This window comes from Onychostoma macrolepis, chromosome 21, assembly GCF_012432095.1.
Source record: "Onychostoma macrolepis isolate SWU-2019 chromosome 21, ASM1243209v1, whole genome shotgun sequence".
In the NCBI taxonomy this organism is placed as follows: Eukaryota; Metazoa; Chordata; class Actinopteri; order Cypriniformes; family Cyprinidae; genus Onychostoma; species Onychostoma macrolepis.
Genome location: NC_081175.1, coordinates 908,167 through 927,711, shown reverse-complemented (window position 1 = coordinate 927,711; position 19,545 = coordinate 908,167). Strand labels below are relative to the sequence as shown.

Genomic DNA, 19,545 nt, shown 5'->3' with positions numbered 1-19,545 from the left:
AAAAAAAAATTATATATATATATATATATATTCACTCCTGTTCAAAAGTTTGGGTCTGTAATATTTAATATTTCAAAAAAAAAAAAAAAAAAAAAAAAAAAAAAAGTCTCTCCAGCTCATCAAGGCTGCATTTATTTATTTTTTTAAATACAGTAAAAATTGTGAAATATTTTTACACTTTAGAATAGCTATTTCTATATGAACATCTCTTAAACTGTCATTTATTCATGTGATCAAATCTGTATTTTCAGCATCATTACTCCAGTCTTCAGCGTCACATGATCTTCAGAAATCATAATAATATGCTGATTTGCTGCTCAACAAACATTTCTGATTATTATCAATGTTGAAAACAGTCGTGCTGCACAATATTTTATTTTTCAGGATTCACAGATGAATATAAACCTCAGCACTGATTTGAAACAGAAATCTTGTGTAACATTAAAACATGTTTTTTGACACCAGCACCAACTGGAATACTCTTGTACTTGAAGACATTTATTATTAAGTCTAAAGTCTGAAGGTAATAGTTATTGCATCTTATCATATTAGTTATAATTCAAGAGAGGGAGAGGTTTTGGCTGAAGGCTAGTGGAGGTAATAAGAGTGAATGTTTGATGTTAGAAACAGCTATAAATGACCATGCAGCATTTATGTGACGTTAAGCTTTTATCCTCCTATAAAAATGTCATTGTAGATGACAAAGGCAGCAATCAATAATTTTTCTATTGACGTTCTAATCACCAGAGCTGGGACGCAAAGCCTTGCTGAATGTGAACGCAAGATGAAGTTGCAAAAACATTTCAGATGATCAGATTTACGCTTCAGTATTTCCAGAAACAGCAGTGTGCATTCAGAAGGCTTTATTACAGCATTGACAGGTTTACAGCGGACAGCCTCTGTACAGCTCTCTCTGCAGTTTATATTCAACCTGAGCCAATAAAATAAGATGCACACTTGGTTTTGCCGTTAGGATTGCATTTTGCATTTTTCTCAGCGTTTACTCTCTAAACTTACATTTGCACAGCTCAGTCTGCTGTGGAGAGATGCGTTCTCATGCATGGACCGGAGACCAGAGTACACTGACCACTGGAGAGGAGGACAGAACCACGCGTCCAGACCTCTGCCGTATACCTAACACACAACAATACAACATCTGGAGGTGTATTAAACATTCCTGATTAGTTATTATGCAGGACAAGAAATTATTATTATTTTTTTTTATCTTATTTTTTCCCCCAAATGTGCTCTATTAGCTCTGTTTGGAATGAAAGTTTGTTGATTATTATTATTATTTTTTTATTGTTTTTTCATCACTATATTTTCTTACATATATATGAAGAGTTTATTTGCAAAAAGAGATGTCAGGTTTTTTTTGTTGTTTTTTTTCAAAAATCATGTTTTTTATTATGTTATCATGTTTTTATTGTGTTAGTTAGCTGTATTTTTTTTTTGATTTTTTTTAGCCTAATCAAAATAACCCAGCTGCAGTTTGATTAATTGGAATGCACGATGAAAGAAAAAAAAAAATCTGTTTTTGCAAATGAACTCTTCATATATATATATATAGTTTTTTTCTCTCTTATGTTATGTTATATTTTCTCGTATGTTACCATGTCTCTCCAGCCGCAGGCTTCATTGGCATGGATCTCCACAGCTGGACTGCCATTTACATTCAAAAGCACATCATCCGCACTGCAGGACACAACGATGGGAAATAATGGCATGTGTCAAATAAAAATAAATGTTACACAATTAAAAATTATGAACACACACCACATGGCATTTCAAAATGCTAAATATTACTCTCTATTATAAAAAGAATACCATTCAAAAGTTTGGGGTCAGTAAGAAGAAGTCTCATCTGCTCATCAAGGCTGCATTTATTTGATCAAAAATACTGTAAAAAATTGTGAAATATTATTAGAATGTAAAACAGCTGTTTTCTATGTGAATACGTGTTAAACTGTAATTTATTTCTGTGATGCGCAGCTGTATTTTCAGCATCATTACTCCAGTCTTCAGTGTCACATGATCTTCAGAAATCATAATAATATGCTGATTTGCTGCTCAACAAACATTTATGATTATTATCAATGTTGAAAACAGTTGTGCTGCACAACATTAGGGTTAAAAAAGCATTTAAACAGAAGTATTTTGCACCAATTTAAACTTTATTGTCCGTTCTTCACTGTATTTTTGATCAGTTTAATGAGACTTACTGATTAAAAGTATTAATTCCTTTCAAAACCGAATCTTTCTGAGCCCAAACCTCTGAACAGTAGAGCATGTATAAATATAAACTGAATCAGTCCTGCAGGTAGCGTTAGGAATAAACCCCTCAGTAGAAAGCGCTTGGAAACAATCCATATAAATGGAAGACTGTCCCAAATCATGCAATCTGTTCTATATAGTATACAATATCATTAGTGTGTGCCAAATCATATATTCTGTAGTGTTCATCTGTTCATGCTTTTCGAGCAAAATACTACCCACAAAGCAACAGAAGAGGAGAGTCTTGAGACGGCTGAATTTAAAGTAATGATTTGAGGTACTTTTACCATTTTTGACCCCTGAATATGCGCTTAATATCATAAACAGAAGCATTGGAGTGTTTTTGTAATGTGACACACCTGTCTGCTATCAGTCCCGTCCCCGTGTGGTATGCAAAAGCCTCATTTCTATGATAACATCCATCTAAAAATAGCACAGCACAAGCGTTCTGTAGTTGTGGACGTTTAAGGTAACGTGTTAAACAGCCGTTTAAACGGTTACCCACCGGTTTTCCGCTGTAACCTGATTGGCTGCCCATAGAGCCAGATCCCATTGAGAAGAGCGACTGCGTAGGGAACAGCTTCAGCGTGCTTATAATAAACGCATCCATACTGTCCCTCTCTGAATATACGCACCTCGTCTACTGGACCTGCCTGGTGCACGCGAACCAGATGTGAACAAATGGGTTTGGAGAGAGGATCGCATTTAAACAGAAAAAATATTACATTCGTATTTAGATAGGTAGATAACATTTTAAATATAAACATGAACACATTACAATTGAAATAATAATAATAATAATTATAATTACAACTATATATAAAAAAACAAATAAATAACCATTACTGTTATAAATGACATTACATAACAAAAAAAGATTATATATATATATATTAGTGCTGTCAAACTATTAAATCGCATCCAAAATAAAAGTTTGTTTACATAATATGTATGTGTACTGTGTGTATTTATTAGGCTATGTATATGTGTGATATATATATATATATATATATAAAATAAATACACACACACATACAGTATATATTTTTATATATATTTATAAATATATTTAACATATAAACAACATATTTTTCTTAAAATATACACATGCATGTGTTTGTATTTATTTATACATAATAAATATACACAATACACACATTTATTATGTAAACAAGAACTTTTACTTTATATATATATATATATATATATATATTGTAATTTCCTAATTATATGTCTAAATAATAATAACTAAACAAATAAATAACATTACAACAATAATAAATGACACGTAAAAATAAATAAAACATTAATAATAATAATAATAATAATAATAATAATAATAATAATAATAAAACAACAACTATAATAAATTACATTTAAGTAAATACAACAAACAAACAAATAAGCAAGCAAGCAAACAAACAAATTACTAAATTAAAAAATAAATAAAAATCTCCACAGGAGACAAAAGTATCCAACAGATATTACTCTTTAAAATTTTGATAATTTTTTTGATAAATTTGTTACTTCAAAACCCAAAAGGCTTGTTTAATTCAATGATTAAAATATTATTAGTTCTTTGACGTGATGCTCTAAACGCCAGTAAACGTACTAAAGAAATATGGCCTGCAGAAACAGATTTATCAAGAGGACAAGAGAATTATTGTCAATGCATATCAATAATCACTGCGAGACACACACTGAACAGGTGAAGATGAAGATGAAGATGCGCTCACCTGCAGGAACAGCTCGAACAGAATCTCCTCCGTCACACAGCTGTGGATGTTTCCCACGAGGATCGTCTTGTCTTGATCTCTGTCTCTGTCAAACATTCTCTGAGGCGAGGTTAAGGGCGTGGAATGAAAGAACTGTGATATTTTGCCGGTTTCTGGTCGCTCTCTCTCTTATAAAGTCGCTCTGGTTTGTCGTGATGAGTAGTGCATTGCGACAGCGCAGTCCCGCAGTCAGGCGCCAGAGGGCGACACCGCGCCAGAGCAAAATATCACGTTTAAAAGTGCCATTGTTATTTATTTTAAGAGAAGCACACTTTTCACTCTGATAATCACCTGTGTGGAGAGTGACGTCATCCGCTAAAAATCACCTTGACAACAACTGATTAAAAGTGAAAACAAATAATAATAACACGCCACTAGTTTTTTTCAGATTAGATATGTATGTATATATCAGGAGCATTTTCTCCGAGAAGGCAAAGGAGGCAGAGTCTCCTCATAATATAAAAATACTGAATGAGAAGAAAATTAGTAGTGCAAAATATAACAATGCCATAATTACAACATATAACTCGTTTTTCTAAAGAAACAACAGCGAGACCAGCAGGTAAACATGCCTGTCATGCCTCCCCTGAGCCCACTGAGTTTTATTTTATTAAAATAATTTCAATTTGTATTTACAAAATGTGTAAATGTGAGAAATATGTCAAGAACTTGCTGTTGAATTTTGTAATTGTGAAAGTTAAAAAAAAGAAGAAGAATGGGGGGGGGGGGGTTCACGTGAGAGGAAGCAATCAGGATATGATTGGGTATGACTGGTTATGTGATTGGCTCATGCGATAAATCCCGCCTCTTGTGTTGATGCGCGTTCGCGAATCAGTCTGAATGAAAAATATAATGGCGTTGATGGGAAGACTAGTTTAAAAAAGTAAGTAAACAACTCACACACTTAGATTTAGCCACCTTGTTACGTCAAAATAAGACTTGAAACGGCTTGAAAACATGATCTGTGGGAGTTTTTAGTGATTATCTTGGTGAAATTTAAAGTAAATCTCTGTGTCTGTGACCAATAACCAAGCTTTGATGACTGATGATCCGAAAAATTCAAAAATAGGTAAAAGTTAAAACTATTAAAAAGTATAGCTGAACATATAAATTGTTACTGCATTGAGTTATTATTTTGGAATAGATATAATAATTAGAAGGCATTCTGCTAGTGGAACATCATAGTTTGTGATGAACTACACCTGTTGTGGCTCTGATAAATCTCCAGTGTGAACTTAAATATTGACAACAACTTTACCAAAAATAATAAACATGTAATTGCAATTAAATTAAAAAAAAAAGTCAGAGTCATTGCACTCGAGTCCCGAGTTCGAACCCCGACTCCCTCCCTCATCGCACTTCCGGTCAGTTCTGATCTGTGCTATCTTAATAAAAAGGCGAAAATGCCAAAAAAAAAAAAAAAAAAAAATTGCAATAAAACATGGAAACTTAAAACTTTTTTTTAATTTTAATGTTATTTTGAAAATTAAATGCAGAATACAAAAATGGTATAAATATATAGGCTACCTATAGTATATTATGAATATTTTAATTTTATAGTTTAAAAAAAAAAAAAAGCTATCCTGGTCATGCATGCAATACATTTACATTTAGTTATTTAGCAGACGCTTTTATCCAAAACAATCAAAACCAACAAAAGAGCAATGATATGCAAGTGCTATAACAAGTCTCAGTTACCTTTACACAGTACACATAGCAAGATCTGTTTTTTTTTATTTATTATATAATAAATAAAAAGAAAACAGATAAGAATAGAAAAATAATAGAGCAAGCTGGTGTTAGAGGCCTTTTTATTTTTTTGCTTTTTATTAATTGTTTAATAAATAAAAAGAAAACAAATAAATAGAATACAAAAAGAATAGGGAAGCTAGTGTTTAGTTTTTTATTTTTTAAGAAAACAAGCAGTTAGTAAATGAATAGAGTCTAAAAGGGGCAAGTGCTTTTTTTAAAAAAAATTTAAAGCATAGAATTAGAATAAAGTGTGCTAGAGTTTTTTTTTGATACTTTTACAGTATTTTATGCATACATCTGTGCCTCCGCAGTCCCCTACTGTGACTAGTTTGGAGCTTCTTGTCTGGTCTTGTTCCTCCGCACAGGTAGAGAGGGATTTGAGGAATGTGACACCTGTAGGTGGATGTGGAGGGTGGAGCTGTGGACGGGAAGGAGGAGCTGCTCTGTAAGTGTGTCACCTTACTATTTCCTGGAGTCTTCAGATGAATTATTAAGCGACCCTGACAGTATAAAGCCTCACTGTCAGACAGAAACCTCTCCTCACTCGTCCAACATGGTAAGACGTCTCTCTTGTAAACTGTGCCTTGCAGCAGATAGTTGTAATATGTGCTCTTTATCTGAGTATGTGTTTATATCTCTTGGTCATATGAGTACATGGCTGGCTGTGTGTGTTTGTGTGTTTGTTCACATGAGTGGTCAGCTGTTTCGTGTTTGAACTGAGGACGCGGTTGATGTAAATGTTCGTGGGATTTCTTCTGCTTGTTTTGAATGAAAACACATTCTTATTCCCTCCCCGTGAAAGCAGCTTCAAACCAGTTTGTCTTCTTTTCAGCTTCAGCCAATTCAAATGCAAAGTCCCTAAAATGTCCCTTTACACAACCACACAATGACTCTCCAAACACACACAGACGGTTTGTGTGAGTTACTGTGCAGTATGAACAACTTCTATTGAATTCTGTGGTTTTAATCCTGAGCTAGTAATATTTAGTATGTTTTGTATCTCTTAAACCTGGTCCTCAGACAAACCTTGCATTTTGACATTTTTAATGAAAACAGTATTTAGCAATATTTATAGTAAACATTATTTGTATTTAGTACGCTGTTTTTGTCATAGGAATTGTTTTTAGTTTTACTACATTTGGTCTCCAAAATGTAAAATGTAAGAAAAACCTGAGACATACACGTCGGGGTAACTAAAACTAAAACTGAAACCACCAAAATAAATATATAAATAAGCAAGCAAATAAATGAATAAAGCAAAGCAACATTTCTCATTTCTATATAGTTTAAGTACAAAATAAACTAATGAAATAAAAAATAAATGAACAAAATGAACTTAATGAAAACGATGCAGACATGTATTTAAACACAAACAATAAACTAAATACAACAAAATGACTGGAAAAGAGCACAAAAACTGAACATAAAAAAGTTACATTAATTCAAAGTATTAACAAAAACAATAATTGTATATCAGTTATCAAAACAGTGCACACCCTATTGTATAGTAATGCATTTCATGGAAACAGTGTGTGTGTGTGTGTGTGTGTGTGTGTGTGTCAGCAGGGGTCTTTGGAAACTTGTGGTTTCATCATGAGCAAAATGTGATATGTGGCTTTCCAAAACCTGCGTAATAGTTTTATTGAATAAGAAAGCAAAAGTGTTTTTTATTAACTGCTGCTCTATAAAGGCATACAGCATGTAAAGTGAGAGAAAGGGCTGCTAGGATGAGAAGCGTGTGAGATCCGCTGTCTGAGGTTCCTCTCTCTCTCTCTCTGCAGGTCTGCCCGACGCTCTTTTGGAGGCTCGTGTTTGTGACGCTGATGTTTGACGCTCACAGAGGTAATGTTGCTCCAAATCCACATCAACTGCCTTTCATGTCACTTTTCTGCCTCTGTAACAATCTGTTTAGTTCAGTTAACGAGTTAGAAGAAACCACCTGACATTCTTCCAAATGCTTACAATGCATTGTGGTTAACCATCGCGGCCTGAAACACCGAGAGACAGTCAGCTGTGAGAAAGCTAGTTTCTGTATTACTCACGGTGGCTGCTGTCTCATTTATGGTGGGTGTTACTGTAGAATTTCCCTTTAAATGTTAACATAACCCCCACAGATATAGCATTAGTCCCACTTTTCCTGTAAACACCTACAGTAAACACACACACACACACCTATTTTCCATTTATTTTCATCCAGTGTAGATGTAAATAGAATATATGTTAGGCCATTAGTAGTGTTGGGGAAAGTTATGTTTAAAAGTAATGCGTTAATAATTATGTTACTTGGTTACTTTTTATTGAAAGTAATGCATTATGTTATTTTGCGTTACTTTTTCTTATTTGGGCTGGGCTTACTTGTTTGTTTTTAATATAAAAATGTCTATTTTTGGCAAATGTAGAAGCCCTTTCACACCAACAGTGAAAGAAATAAGCCTCAGGCTGAAGGAAATGTAAATTAGCATCTGTACAGTAGAGGACGCAGCTCTATCCATTCTGCATTACATGAAGAACATAGCGCAGGAGAAGAAAGTTCAACACTCTTCAGCATTTAAAAAAACTCTGTTGTTTATCTAAAGTCGTTTTTGCTTATTAGTATGGTTGAATTGGATCATCAAAGGTCGGCAGCAAAGGAATTGCTTTATAAAATGGGATTAAATGCATAAAGGATATTTGTGTTATTTAACATGTTTAAGTATTGCATGTTTGCATCATATTCTGAGTTTGCATTTCACTATTTTTATTCATGTTGAGGAATACTGAATGTGTTTTTGTGCAGTGGGATGAGTAAATGCATGTTGACATTTAGTCTAGAATTACAGTAAGATCATGTTCACACACAACGCCTCTGAGCTCTCAGCACTAGAGCTGTCAGTCAATACATGAGAAACAAAGAAACTGGCGTTACTCATTTGAAAAAGTAACGTGTAAAAGTAATGTTACTTTACTAGTTGCTTGGAAAAAGTAATCTGATTACATAACACACGTTATGCGTTACCCCCAACACTGTATTTGTAAACTACATAGTAGTCATTTTGGGTGTTTACTTTAAAATAATGATTTGATATTTTTGCCATTTTAAGTGTGCCAGTGCTTTTTGGGGACATTGTATACAATGGCATTGAATTTATACATATCGATATGCTTTAAATTATACGCTAATGTATTTATTTAAAAAAAGAATATGATGATACCACAGTGGGACACTGTTAAAAAATTATGATAGTGCCATGATATTTGTCCAAAAAATGCACCATATAGTGCCATCCTTTATGAAAGTTACATCAGTATACCAGTAGGTGGCGACACGTGATTGTGAATTGTTAAATGAGTCACTGAATCGTTTATTCAGCTGATGTGATGATTACCACAAGCAAAGCTTGTATTTAAACAGAAATGAGTTCAGAAAACACAAAGTGTTCCACTCATATGTGAAAATCTGAAGGTCAACGCTAGATGTTGGTCTCCTCTGAAATATTTTGATTAGTTATATCATTATTTTAATCCAGTGCATCGGTTGCCATCACAGTTGTGTTATATCTTAAATGAAATTGAGTTAACAAGAAGCATAGATGGACAGTTAATTATTGCATAGGCTTTTTTAACGACACATTAATAATGTCTTGAAGCAATGTCTCCACTCACCTTACTCCTCCACAAGCTCAGTGTCTCTTCCACGAGTGACCGTAGTAGACACAGAAATAGCAGACTTTCCAAAGTCTATAATCATGTCTTTGGTCTTAGCTATATTTAAGTTGGACACCGAGAAACAAAATCCTCCACCACAGGTCCATGAGATGCTTTCCTTTTATCCTTACTTTTAAGCTCTAGTAGCCACTGTAAGAGCATCAATATTAAATGCTGCATTACTTTGCGAAGAATCATATTTAACGTTATCGTGAATGTTGTCCTCAGTATTTTTGTCTTGTTTTCAAATACAAATATCAAGTCTCATTTACTTGAGATGCAAAATATAGCGTTTTCTCAGAAATTTTGCTAAATTACGGTTAAAATAAGAACGAGTTGATCTGTAAGTTGAGTCCATTGGCAGATATTTGTTCTTCTTTTAATCATAAACTCACTTCGTTTTGAAAAAAACTCAGAAAAACAAGAATTTTTATGTTGTTTTGATTCTCAAGTAAATGTAACTTTAGAATAAAAGAAGACAAAAATACTGAAGTTGCGGTAAAAGTTACTTTCATATTCTAGTGGCAAGGTTATTATAGTTAATTAAAACAATTTAAAAAAAAAAATTTTCATTTAGTTTAACTTTTTTAAAAATCAGATGAATAAATTAAAATTAATAAAGCACACAGACATTTAAAAAATGTATTAATGTGACAAACACAACAAAATTACTAAAACCAATCAAACCATGGGTTATCTGGTAAGGGCTCTTTTAATGCAAGCATGCAATTGTTTTACTTAGTAGGCACTTTTAAACCACCTATTTAATAAGATCTAACCAGAAAAAGTTTTATAATTTAATCTATTGTTTTAAACAATGTCGTTGTTTAAAGTGAGCTTCTGTATGACCCAGCTCTAGCCGAGGCTGCTCTGACATAGCATTCAATCTGAAGTCTAAAATAAACTAAATAATAAACTAGGCCTTTTTACCAGGAAAGCTCTCAAGTGAAATCAAGTGTGGGGTGGACACTTCAGCTTTCTCTGCCTCTGAAGCAAAATATTAATATTCTGTTGCTAGTTAAATCAGTCAAGGTTATTTTCAGATAACACCGCACACACATTCTCCTTTGTTTGTGTGGCAGCAGCTTTTTTTTTTTAAAGAGTTAAATGTTGCATTTTTCTGCAGGTTTACCTAGTTATGTACATGGCCTTTTAACCAGCTTTTAAAGCATGTCTGTTGATTTATAAATTAGTTTTTAGAAAAGTCAGCGTTTTAGTTCTAATACCATTGCGTTTTGTTTTGTTTAAGCTTTAAGAGGCCAATAACAGACAGACAGAGCACCGTCCCTGCACTCCAGCAGTCTCTCTCTTACAGCACAAATAGTCTTTTCAACAGACTGTGACTTAGTAATGTTAAGTTCATTATATTATACAATCCTTAATCCTTAAAAAGTAAATGTTTAACTTCCAAATAAAAAACAATTGCAATCTAAAATACGTTATGCTAGGAGCATTCCCAAAGTTATCTTTAGTTTAAATGCTGAATTCACTCAACCTTTGTTATCCAGACTTTCTCTTGAATCTGGAAAAGTGGTCTTCATCGTTAGCCGTCACCATGTGTTGGAATTATCTTGGAATTATGTCTAATGACCTGCAGGATTGAACACTATGATAGACACGTATAGGGCTGGACGATATGGCCTAAATTTATATCACGATATATTTCTTAATTTCCATCGATACGATATAATTCCGATATCGATATGAACACTATTAAAAAAAGCCTCATAAAAACTGCCAAGAATGCCCACAAAAGATGTCTGTACCTACAAACTTATGAAAAATTAATGAACTCCTCCTATTAAACTATATAATATTTTAGGGGGAAAAAACAGCACAAATAAATTAATGTTCACCTTTTTTTTGCATTTAGCCTTCATACAAACAAGAAATGTGAAATCACTGTCGAATAAACATCTCAGACTCACCTTATTAATATTAATATCTTTAACTTCAAACTATAGGCTAACATACACTACCAGTCAAAAGTTTTTGAACCGTTTTTTAAAGAAGTCTCTTCTGCTCACCAAGCCTGCATTTATTTGATCAAAAATAGATTAGATAGATGCATTTCTTTTAACATCTCTTTGTCTATAATTTTCAACTGAAGCACTGTGCTCTGCTACAAATAGCTTGTTATCACACGGGCTCAGATAACAGCATTCAGCTCACTCTGAATGAGAGACACACCACTGAGGCACGCAGGGCATCTAGCCCAGATGAACACTTTAGACAGATGATATGTGTTTTCAAAACTTTTTTTTTCCCTGTCTTTTGCCCACACATCAAGGAATATATAATTTGGAAATTTCCACTCAGATTGAGTCTCCGTTACACTGGCATTTAAAACTTAGAGGTCCTACATCGTTTTAGTTATTTATGCTATGGTTATGTACTCATCACATAGAAAACATTGAGACTGTTCAAATAATATTTTTCTGAGCATTCAATCATCGCTATTATCATCCTCTGCTCACTTTATATATTTTTGCAACTCAAATGTTTTGGAGTCATGTTCTGTTTGACATCCATTTGCTATTATTATTATTATTATTTCCTGTGTGTACTTTCCTTTAAAAGGAATTCCTTAAGACTTTATTTTAATATCTTAAACATTCGAAAACATTCAAATTCTTTAAAGCTGTTTTAAAACAGTTTGCACTTTGGAAATGCGCTGTCATAGTTTATAATAATATTCCATAATGTTCCATAAATGCTATCAGAAGTTAATTTTAATGCATTAATTTTTGCTGCTATATTTCTTTTCGTTACAGATGCAACAAGTATTATTATTGTTGTCTCAGTCCCACTTATCTGTACTGTTTTCCATAAACCCAATTATTATATTGCTCATATCTCAATCCTCTAGACATTGTTCAGACATCTAATGTCATGCATCCATTTACTGGATGAAAAATAAAACTTTTGTTCACTCCTCTAACCAGCACCTGTTCTTTTTTTTTTCTTTTTTTGCCCTCTACAACAGTTTTTCACTACTGTCAGCCTAGTGACAATTAAAGTTCATACACTAGGGAAAGTATTCAATTAACCCTTCAATGCATACATTCATACGTGCATCTGAACCCATACACGCTGCTTCTCTGACAAAACACCAGTGTGTCAAGGTTATCAAATTTGCTCTGAGATTTCCTCATTTTGGCTGACTTTGTCTGTTGGTTTTCTCTTGGCGCCTTTAAATCTATTAGACACCTTCAATAGATCCGATTTTTCACCTAAAATCGTCCAGAAAGAGCTCCAGGATTGACCCTCCAGTCCGCACCCAATTCATTATTGGTCCTCGTCCTCGAGTAGTTGCTTATATAAAATGTAAAAAAAATATTAACGGTATTATAGAGTTTTATTACAATATCCTAGTCTTGTAAGTTGTCTCACAAACAAAGACGATGTTGTCTACATGTTAGACTAAGTTATCCATTAATGTTTGTCATTTGTAAACAAACACAAATTCAATAATTTGGTGACTTTTTACACATTCTTGTTTTCTTCCAGGAAACAGAAATGAATTACCTCAACGACGTTAATTGTTGTTTCAGTTGCTGTGACAAGAATGTTCATGCAATGCTGATGGACTTATTCTGCTGTTAGAAAGAAACAAATATACATTGGCTAAACAAAGTATCTTTACTGAGCAGAACTCAAAAACTATTGTTAAGAGAACTCAAAAATCTTACTGCATAATTATTATTATTTTTTTTACGTTTTCTCAACTCTCAAGTCTTTTTTTAAAAATTAAATAAAGTCTTAAAATTACCTTCATGAAACCTGCAGGAGTTTGTAGTGCTGAAATATGTATTTGACCCTCTAACTCAAGCGCACTCTATTCTAATTCTATTCTTTAAAAACAACACAAAAGAATTGTCCTTTCCAGACTTGCACTCTATTCATTTACAAACTGCTTAGTTTTTTTTTTTAAGAAAACATCACTAGCTTATCTAATCTTTTTGTATTCTATTTGTTTTATTTTTATTTTTGTTTACAATTAACAAAAGCAAAAAAGGCCTCTAACACTAGCTTGCTCTATTCTTTTTCTATTCTATCTGTTTTCTTTTTATTGATTATATAATTAAAAAACCTTGCTAGGTGTAGTGCGTTAAGCACTTGCACATCATTGCTCTTTTGTTGTTTTGATTGCTTCTGTTGTCCTCATTTGTAAGTGGCTTTGGATAAAAGCATCTGCTAAATGTAAATGCAAGTAAACCTGTGAGGGGTGTGTAAGACCAGCAGTGAAGAGCAGAAGGCTCTGTTTGCGTTCTCCCTGCAGCTCAGGAGTGTGAGGAGATGACGGACCTGGATCTGAAGCACTCTCTGGCCGGGACGTCTCTGAGAGTGAGGTTACTGCTGTACACACGGCCCAATGTGTCCTGCGCTGAGCTGCTGTCCCACCAAGAGCCCTTCAGAAACCCTCGCTTCAGCCTCAGCTCCCCGACCACCTTCCTCATCCACGGCTACCGGCCCACCGGCTCACCTCCCATCTGGCTCACGCAGTTCGTGCAGTTCCTCCTGCAGCGCCGCGACATGAACGTCATCGTGGTGGACTGGAACCGCGGAGCCACCAACATAAACTACTGGAAGGTGGTGGATAACACACGCAAGGTGGCCGCAAACCTTACCCAGCTCATCCAGAAGATGACGGTAAGAGCTCCTCGGTGCGATGTGAACTTTTGAACGGGGTCATTTTAATGACTATATGTAAACATCTTTTATGTGAAATATCTTATTCAGGACAGTACTAAATAAACAATAACATGCATTTTGTATGATCTCTCTTATTTTGGTAAAATAATTAACATTTTGCAGATTCTGAAAAGGGGGATGTAAACTTTTGACTTCAACTGAATATTATATATTGCGCACTGATTTTTTTTCCAATCAGAAGCTGTTCTCCGTGAGAGAGTCCTGAGCCCTAAAACTAATTAACAAGTCATAATTTATGACTGAGCAAAGCAGAAAAACAGGATCAGAGCAGGCTTATTTTGATTTACAGTTAATTTTCTTTTGCTAATAATATATTTTTTTTATTTTGCTTAAATTTTGTTGTGAATTTTTTTTTTTTTTATGTATATGTATGTTTTATTATTTTTCAACTTGTTTTTCAAATGTTGCATCGGCAACTAGCTGAAATAAAATGTTTTTAATATCTTGATTATTTATTTATTAAAATGCATATTTATTTGTATTGTAGTTTTAGTTAACAGTAATGACCCTGGTTCGGGGAGAGCGTGGAAAGTGGTTGTGAAACCTCAAATACTACCTCGGGGAAAAATGAAATGAACAAACGTGAGCTGTTTAAGGTTGTGCTGCTTCTTGATGACGGGGATCAGGTTTGTCTGCACACAGGTGAAGCATGCAGATGTTTTATAGTCGTGTGTTAATCATTAACTTCTTCAGCTGGAGACTTGAATAAACAGCAGGTGACCGTCTTGTCCTTTTAATGCAGTCTTATGTTGACATAATGCTCACGCAGGTAACTGTGTCCTGTCTCATACGCTCTGCTGTCTTTAGCATGAAACAGATGTATATTTGAGAGAATCTTGATGCTTCTCGAATGTAAGGCATTTTGTTCATCAGGAATTGATTGACTCGTCATTTGCTAATTGCTGTGATTGTTTAAGTGGAGGGTCAGGTTACTGCAGGGAATGGATTGAAATGATCCACTTTATTTTGAAAGGAAGTTCTTTTCTGTAAATGTATAAGACTTCTATGCAATATTTATACAATTTTAACAGCACATTTTTTCATTAAAATTAATATAATTGTTTATTATCATTATTATTATTATTATTATTCAATAAATGCGGCATTTAAGATAAAATAGAATGAAGGCCTTTAAACTCTTTAAACTAAGAATATCGCCAACTGTACGCGTTAAAATAAAAACTTGTGTAATGTGATGGTAAATAAATACACAGAGAGGCTTTTTGGATGTTTTATTTTTTTATAAATTTTTATTAGGTTTTGCATTTAGATATATATTTAGATATTCTTAATGACTACTTTTTGTTAAGGTTTTGATATTTTTTGTTAGATGAGCATCAGATATTTTTTCATATTTCACATCATGTCCATGATTTATTTGTGTGTGTGTGTTCACATAGCTAATGCGGGGGGAAAAAAACGTTTGGTCAAAAGTGACTGAAGAGGCCCAAAGAGTCAAAGAAGATAAAGGCATTGCATGTTTGTTTAATATGTGCACAGATAAACAATTTAAAATTCCATTAAAAGTTATCCGTTTTTATTTTCAAGGTTTCTTCAAGGTGTCTTTTGTGAAATGTTCACCACAATGTTTCCTGTGACTGACTTTCTGTGGCTTTCTGTCATAATTATCTGTGAAGTAAAGTGTGTGTGTGTGTGTGTGTGTGTTGACATCACAGGAGAACGGGGCTGATCTCCGCTCCATACACATGATCGGTGTGAGTTTAGGGGCCCACATCTCAGGTTTCACTGGGGCCAGTTTTAATGGAAGCATCGGCAGAATAACAGGTGAGTGCTCCGTTCTCCTCCTGAAGCTCTGAGTCGAGTGTTTCAGTGTGTGACTGTGATGTTTGTGTGTCTCTCAGCGCTGGACCCGGCGGGGCCCATGTTTAACGGTCAACCCCCCAGCGAGCGTCTCGACCCGTCTGATGCCCAGTTCGTGGAGGTGCTGCACACAGACATGGACGGTGTGTTTCTCTCACACATCACCAGACGAGGCTCTTGACTCAACACCGTATATAAAACATGAATATCTAGACTTGGTTAACTCACGGTTGGTGTTTTCGTGCAGCGCTGGGCTATCGTGATGTCCTGGGTCACATCGACTATTACGCAAACGGCGGAGCGGATCAGCCTGGATGCCCCAGAACCATCTTTTCAGGTCAGCTTTAACCATTTTAATGTAACAGCAATTAAAAATAATATCACACACTGCTGTTCGGTTTGGGATCAGACGTTTCTTCTGCTCATCAAGGCTGCATTTATTTGATCAAAAATACAGGAAAAAAACCTTAATATTGTGAAATATTATTTACAATTTAAAGTACCCATTTTCTGTGTGAATATGTGTTAAAATGTCATTTATTTCTGTGATCGAAGCTGTATTTTCAGCATCATTACTGCAGTCTTCAGTGTCACATGATCTTCAGAAATCATAATAATATGCTGATTTGCTGCTCAACAAACATTTATGTTATCACTTTATTTAAAATAGAAATATTTTGTAACAATGTAAGTCTTTACTAGTCTTTGCTGAAGTATAAGTTTAAAAAAAGTTAATTTACTATCCTCAAACTTTTAAACTGAATTGTATTATTGTTAAATATAAATTATAATTGAAAGTAAAAAAAACAGAAAACGGTTATTTTAAATCGTAATAATATTTCACAATATTACTGTTTTTCTGTATTTTTTTATCAAAAAAATGCAGCCTTGATGAGCAGAAGAGACTTCTTTAAAAAACATTAAAATCTTGCTGGTCCTTAACTTTTGAGTGTCGGTGTGTATTTTTGTGTACTTTTTAAACTTAAAAATGCTTGTCAAATTAAATAAAAAATAAACATTGATTTTCAATCTTTCAGTATTTTAATTTTTACTTCTTTTCTAACCAAACCTCTTTGAATTGTCAAGAATAAGGCATATAAAAGTGTAAGCAATTATATCATAATTACTTGCAAGAAGAAAAAAGAATAGCTTCATGCCCCAGACTAACATGATGCTCTGCATTCTCTTCATATTTCATATTGTATAAGTTGCTCTATGCATGCTATATCATGTATATATGTATTTATAGACTGCAGATGTCTTTGATCTTCCACAGGCTCGCAGTATTTCAAGTGTGACCATCAGAGGTCAGTGTTTCTCTACATGAGCTCTGTGAACGGCTCCTGTCCCATGACGGCGTACCCCTGTGAATCCTACACACTCTTCCAGGACGGGAAGTGCATGGACTGCGGGATGTTCGCGCCGGACGGATGCCCTGTTTTCGGTAAACTCCAAACACTGAGCAAACTCTGAGCTTCATGTGATCAGTCGCCTGTTCTGAGACAGACATGCTTTCATTGCACTGTGCAGGTTATGATTCTGTGCGCTGGAAGGACCGGCTGCTGCAGTTGGGACAAACGAGGACATATTTCCAAACTAATAAAGCATCTCCATTCTGCAGTGAGCATCTCTTTACAGCATCTTTTTTATTACGTGTCAACTGTGAGCAGATTATTTAAGTTTCAGGTTAAGATATATATGTGACTCTGGACCACAAAACCAGTCATAAGGGTCAGTTTTTTTTAAATTGAGATTTATACATTATCTGAATAAATAAGCTTTCCATTGATGTATGGTTTATTTGTCTGAGATACAACTATTTGAAAATCTGGAATCTGAGGGTGCAAAAAAATCTAAATATTGAGAAAATCTCCTTTAAAGTTGTTCAAATGAAGTTCTTAGCAATGCATATTACTAATCAAAAATTAAGTTTTGATATATTTACGGTAGGAAATGTACTAAATATCTTCATGTAACATGATCTTTACTTAATATCCTAATGATTTTTGGCATAAAAGAAAAATGTATAATTTTGACCCATACAATGTATTGTTGGCTATTGCTACAAATATACCTGTGCTGCTTATGACTGCTTTTGTGCTCCAGGGACACATATATATATATATATATATATAATGTATGTGTAACAGTTTATTGATGTACTCCTTGACTCCACTAGAGTTCGGTTATAAGGTTGATATTGTCACATGGAACCAGAAAACACACTGGGGATATTTAACAATTAAATTAAGCAACGGACAAGAAGAGGCACAAGTTGAACTCAACCAGTAAGTCCCCTTAAAGTCTCCGTCTCGTATGAGGAGTATTTCCAGATCAATCTTTTGGATGCTGATGTTTCTCATCTCTCTTCCAGTAAATCCCTGATGTTTGAGAGGTTTGTGGAGAGCAGCATTCTGGCTCAGTTTGACCGAGACGTCCAGCCTGTGAAAGAGATCACGCTCAAGTTCTGTACGGGGAAAGGAATCCGTCCGCGCAAGAAACTGCGGCTCCTGAGCATCCGCCTCACTCCTCTACAGAACAACCTCAGGTCTGTTTGTGTTCATCTGAAGGAAGAGTTCATGTCTCTATACATGCGCTTTATGAACTGTTCACAGTACGTCTTCAGCCAAATAACAGCTCTGTGAATCGGTTATTTGTGCTTCATTTAATTCAAGCGTGAGGTCAGAAGAGACTTCTTTCAGAAACATTAAAGTATCTTACTGACCCCAGACTTACTGTAAATAGTACTGTAAATGGCCTTCTTTCACATGGGATTGGGAAATGTCGCAGGCTAGATTCAAACTCGCAATGCCAATGTGAATTAAATCAGCGGTACTCTCAAAACACCGAGTTTTTCAGACATAAAGATTAAATTGATGATCTTAAACAGAACCGAGACAAAGACCAGCGTTCGCTTGACAGCCACAAAATCTCTTATGGTTTCCTTCAACTCCGTGTCACTAAACCGTTGTCTTGCGATTCCTCAGGCCTCTGTGTCGCTACGATCTTCTGCTGGAGGAAAATAAAGACGTGGTGTTCAGACCGATCCCCTGTGAAGACTCCAACTTCTGATCCAGACTCTCTCTCGGTCCGTTACTGACACGCTGTGCTTCAGATGATCTGAGGTGCTTTCTCTTGGGTCCGCATCAGTCCCTTCAGAAATGTGATTTTTACAGTTTGTTGTTTGATTTTCTTCATGAAGGTACAGCTACACTTTCTTTGTTTTTATGTATGTAAATAAATATTTTTGTAAATGTATAGTTTTCTTGTTTTTGCCTCTTTATGTCAGTGATATTTATGGTATTGCTTTGCTCTTTCTTTGTAAAGATTGTGTTTTGTTTTCAGTTGATCAAAAGAGACATTTACATTGTTACAAAAAATTCTATTTTTAATAAATGCAAGTTCTTCTGAACTTCCTATTCATCAGAATCCTGAATAAATGTATCACAGTTTCCACAAAAACATTAAGTAGTACGACTGTTTTCAATACTGATAAGAAAAAAAATGCAGGGAATCAGCATAT

General features: G+C 34.5%; 2 protein-coding genes across 3 annotated transcripts; one reads left to right on the top strand and one right to left on the bottom strand.

Annotated features, from left to right (window-relative positions):
- Positions 1–40: 40 nt before the first annotated feature.
- Positions 41–4,250, bottom strand: rbm11 (RNA binding motif protein 11). The gene is made up of 6 exons (XM_058758478.1): positions 4,011–4,250; positions 2,780–2,927; positions 2,634–2,697; positions 1,614–1,695; positions 1,018–1,134; positions 41–931 (listed from the first exon to the last, which is right to left on the bottom strand). The coding sequence occupies exons 1-6, from the start codon at positions 4,104–4,106 to the stop codon at positions 884–886; spliced, it is 555 nt and encodes a 184-aa protein (XP_058614461.1). The 5' UTR covers positions 4,107–4,250; the 3' UTR covers positions 41–883.
- A 606-nt stretch (positions 4,251–4,856) lies between these two features.
- Positions 4,857–19,144, top strand: lipia (lipase, member Ia). Of its 2 annotated transcripts, XM_058758996.1 has the most exons (12): positions 4,857–4,932; positions 6,167–6,357; positions 7,583–7,643; positions 13,768–14,138; positions 15,878–15,986; positions 16,064–16,165; positions 16,270–16,359; positions 17,299–17,466; positions 17,553–17,642; positions 18,202–18,310; positions 18,397–18,570; positions 19,010–19,144. In XM_058758996.1, exons 2-12 carry the CDS (start codon positions 6,205–6,207, stop codon positions 19,092–19,094), a joined length of 1,512 nt encoding a protein of 503 aa, XP_058614979.1. In that variant the 5' UTR covers positions 4,857–4,932; positions 6,167–6,204; the 3' UTR covers positions 19,095–19,144. The 2 variants fall into 2 exon arrangements, with proteins under 2 accessions (XP_058614979.1, XP_058614980.1); XM_058758997.1 differs by lacking the exon at positions 4,857–4,932 and having other exon boundaries at positions 6,295–6,357; positions 13,773–14,138.
- The last annotated feature ends 401 nt before the right edge of the window (positions 19,145–19,545 follow it).

What these genes read in the sequence shown, in the direction of transcription:
- lipia (XM_058758996.1), top strand. Translation starts at nt 6,205, where the DNA reads ATGTGGAGGGTGGAGCTGTGGACGGGAAGGAGGAGCTGCTCTGTAAGT. An exon ending in GATGTTTGACGCTCACAGAG is followed by an intron (nt 7,644 to 13,767) that starts GTAATGTTGCTC and finishes TTCTCCCTGCAG; the next exon opens with CTCAGGAGTGTGAGGAGATG. An exon ending in GGACGGATGCCCTGTTTTCG is followed by an intron (nt 17,467 to 17,552) that starts GTAAACTCCAAA and finishes TGCACTGTGCAG; the next exon opens with GTTATGATTCTGTGCGCTGG.
- rbm11 (XM_058758478.1), bottom strand. Translation starts at nt 4,106, where the DNA reads ATGTTTGACAGAGACAGAGATCAAGACAAGACGATCCTCGTGGGAAAC. An exon ending in TGTTCGAGCTGTTCCTGCAG is followed by an intron (nt 2,928 to 4,010) that starts GTGAGCGCATCT and finishes CGCGTGCACCAG; the next exon opens with GCAGGTCCAGTAGACGAGGT. An exon ending in CAGGTTACAGCGGAAAACCG is followed by an intron (nt 2,698 to 2,779) that starts GTGGGTAACCGT and finishes TGCTATTTTTAG; the next exon opens with ATGGATGTTATCATAGAAAT.